Raw genomic sequence first — 2398 nt, 5'->3', positions numbered from 1 at the left:
TATGGGGATTGCCCAACCTTCTCCATCAGTTCGGACTTTTGGTTCTGCTGGTTGGTTCTTGAAACTTATTAATTTATTAATTTATATTCTAGATACAACTTGAGAATTCCATATGGTGTACTTAAAATTTTACAGCAAGCGGTGTTTATAGGATCATCAAAATAGGTAATGTTTGAGCATGCATCATGCTATTATGTATGGCATTACCTTGCATCAAGTTTCTTTAAGTAGCAATCATATCAACAAGCAAACAGATTGCCAACATTCTGATGATTTGACATGATACAAAAATATCTGATAACTAACCCAGGAACTGGTAAGCCCTAATTTGTCTAATACGCAGTACCCATTGTTCAAAACGAGAAGATACCCCGCGTGTTGCTGCGGGAATTGGTTGATGAAAATTTGGGTTGATAACATGAGAACCAAAATTAAAAAATACATAAGACTTATTATATTTGATTATGTATAGTTGTAACAGTATTTATTGAATATAAGTAGAATAAACTGAATGGGAAAAAAGCATGCATGGTTAAATGTTGTGGTGGGTCATTTCCCATGCATGATTGAATGTTGTGGTGGATCTTTTCCCATGCATGATTGCATGTTGAGATAAATAAGTTAGTGGGGATAACTCTCTTAGGTATATAGGATATCGGACAGAACAGACCGATAAATCCTTCCTAGGTGTGTCACTGAGTAGCTGATTAACTGATTTATCGGCCCATTCGCCTATTAATCCTTTACTCGCCAACCGACCAAGCTGTTACCAGTAAACGATTTTCTGAACATTGCCACTATCACTATAAACACTTTATAACTTGGCGATAAACTCTAAAGTACAAAATAGACTACCACAATGATTATATGAAAAAAAAATTAAAATGGAGGTTGCACCCCCAATTATATGAATTTATGACCATGGCTTATAAGACATGCACTATGAAGTCGTACCTGTCGGAAGCCATGATTTCCTGACAGCTTCACGGTAATTTTTTCTACCAAAGCTTGTCATTATCCCAATAACAACCAGAGGCTTCTTCTTAGAATGAGTCGCATTTGTCTCAGAGGTATATTTGCCAACAAATCCTTCATGCTTTGCTGCAGCCAACTCCATCTCAAGTGATGCCAACCGCTTGCCTTGCTGCCTAAACATTAAAGCGCTTACTGAGTTACTACTATAGCTCAAAGTTCCAACTATCACAATAGAAAATCTGCAACTATGAAGAACCAGCTCCAGTTTACTTGCAAAAACAGAATAATGAACAATGTAGCATGGCATTCGACTATTTGTCAGCGTGTACATTAAGAAGGCAACATCTGCATAGTAATGGGTCATGCTAGGTCACAGTTACCTGCATGAAACAACCTTCAAAGTATCGTCCACTGATATTGCCGATCGCCCCTGAATTTGACAGAACTCGTATGCTTAGGTCAAAGGCAGCTATTGTTCTAGTTAGCTGGAAGGGATAGTCGGGTCTGACGCAACATACCTGGCCGGTTCGCCTGTCGAGCTCTTTTATCATGTAAACCCGATTCTGTGCATCCTGCCACAATCTAACATTTGCAAATGTCAACAAAGTTTCCCTCTCGAAGGTCAGCAAAAGGTCAAAAACCAATAATTTATGGATTATACTAGATAAAAACGAACAAAAGATATCTGCTCTTTTATCAGGTAAACGTGATTCTGTGCATCCTGAGACAATCTAACATTTGCAATGTCAACAAAGTTCCCCTCTCGAAGATCAGCAAAAGGTCAAAACCCAATCACTTATGGGTTGCTTCATAGAAACGAACAAAAGATATATCCCTCCCTCTATCTGGAGGATAATGATATATAAAACAAAACAGAAATAATCCCAGTTTAAGCAGTGGCACTAGAAGACCCACTTAAGCTTCCCAGACACACAAACTACACATTTCTTCCGCCAGAGCAATTCAAGGATTCAGAATTCCCCATAACGGTAAACCCGCAGAGAAAAAAACCTTGCAGAGGGATCAAACGTGAGCATTTCAAGGAGCCGCTCAATGCGTCGAGCGAGCAGGCGGACTCACCGGCCAGCGACGTAGAAGGATGCCATGGTGGCGAACATGGCGAGCATCATCGCCGACATCGGCGACCGCATCGCCCCAGTGACCGATGGCGCTTGCCGCCGCAGGCCATCCCGGATCTGCATCAGGACCTCGGTCCCCTCCTTTCCCCCGGATCCCGCGCGCCACGCGTGGGACTGGACACTCCCCTCCGCTCCACCGTGATCTCAGCACTGCCGGCTCGCCATGGCCTCTGCCGTGGAGATCCCTGCGGTGCCCTTCCAAACCCTCCTTCTCAGTGACCACCGCCAAAAGGTTTCTTCGAGTTCTGGAAGCTTCTGGAAGCTGCGGGGGAGGTGGGCAGGTG

At 42.9% G+C, this 2398-nt stretch overlaps 1 protein-coding gene across 1 annotated transcript in view; it reads right to left on the bottom strand.

Moving 5' to 3' along the window:
* LOC119330078 (hydroxyproline O-galactosyltransferase HPGT1-like) overlaps nucleotides 1-2392 on the bottom strand; it is a 9335-nt gene extending 6943 nt beyond the window's left edge. Inside the window, exons 1-4 of the mRNA XM_037603192.1 lie at nucleotides 2056-2392; nucleotides 1494-1557; nucleotides 1356-1405; nucleotides 955-1148 (exon numbers count right to left, since the gene is read on the bottom strand). Coding sequence (XP_037459089.1) covers nucleotides 955-1148; nucleotides 1356-1405; nucleotides 1494-1557; nucleotides 2056-2177 — 430 coding nt within the window. The 5' untranslated portion in view covers nucleotides 2178-2392. The remainder of the gene's footprint in view (nucleotides 1-954; nucleotides 1149-1355; nucleotides 1406-1493; nucleotides 1558-2055) is intronic.
* Nucleotides 2393-2398: the final 6 nt, after the last annotated feature.

The sequence above is a fragment of the Triticum dicoccoides genome, chromosome 7A (genome assembly GCF_002162155.2).
Source record: "Triticum dicoccoides isolate Atlit2015 ecotype Zavitan chromosome 7A, WEW_v2.0, whole genome shotgun sequence".
Lineage (NCBI taxonomy): Eukaryota > Viridiplantae > Streptophyta > Magnoliopsida > Poales > Poaceae > Triticum > Triticum dicoccoides.
The sequence above is the reverse complement of the archived record's forward strand: the minus strand, read 5'-3'. Positions and strand labels throughout refer to the sequence as shown.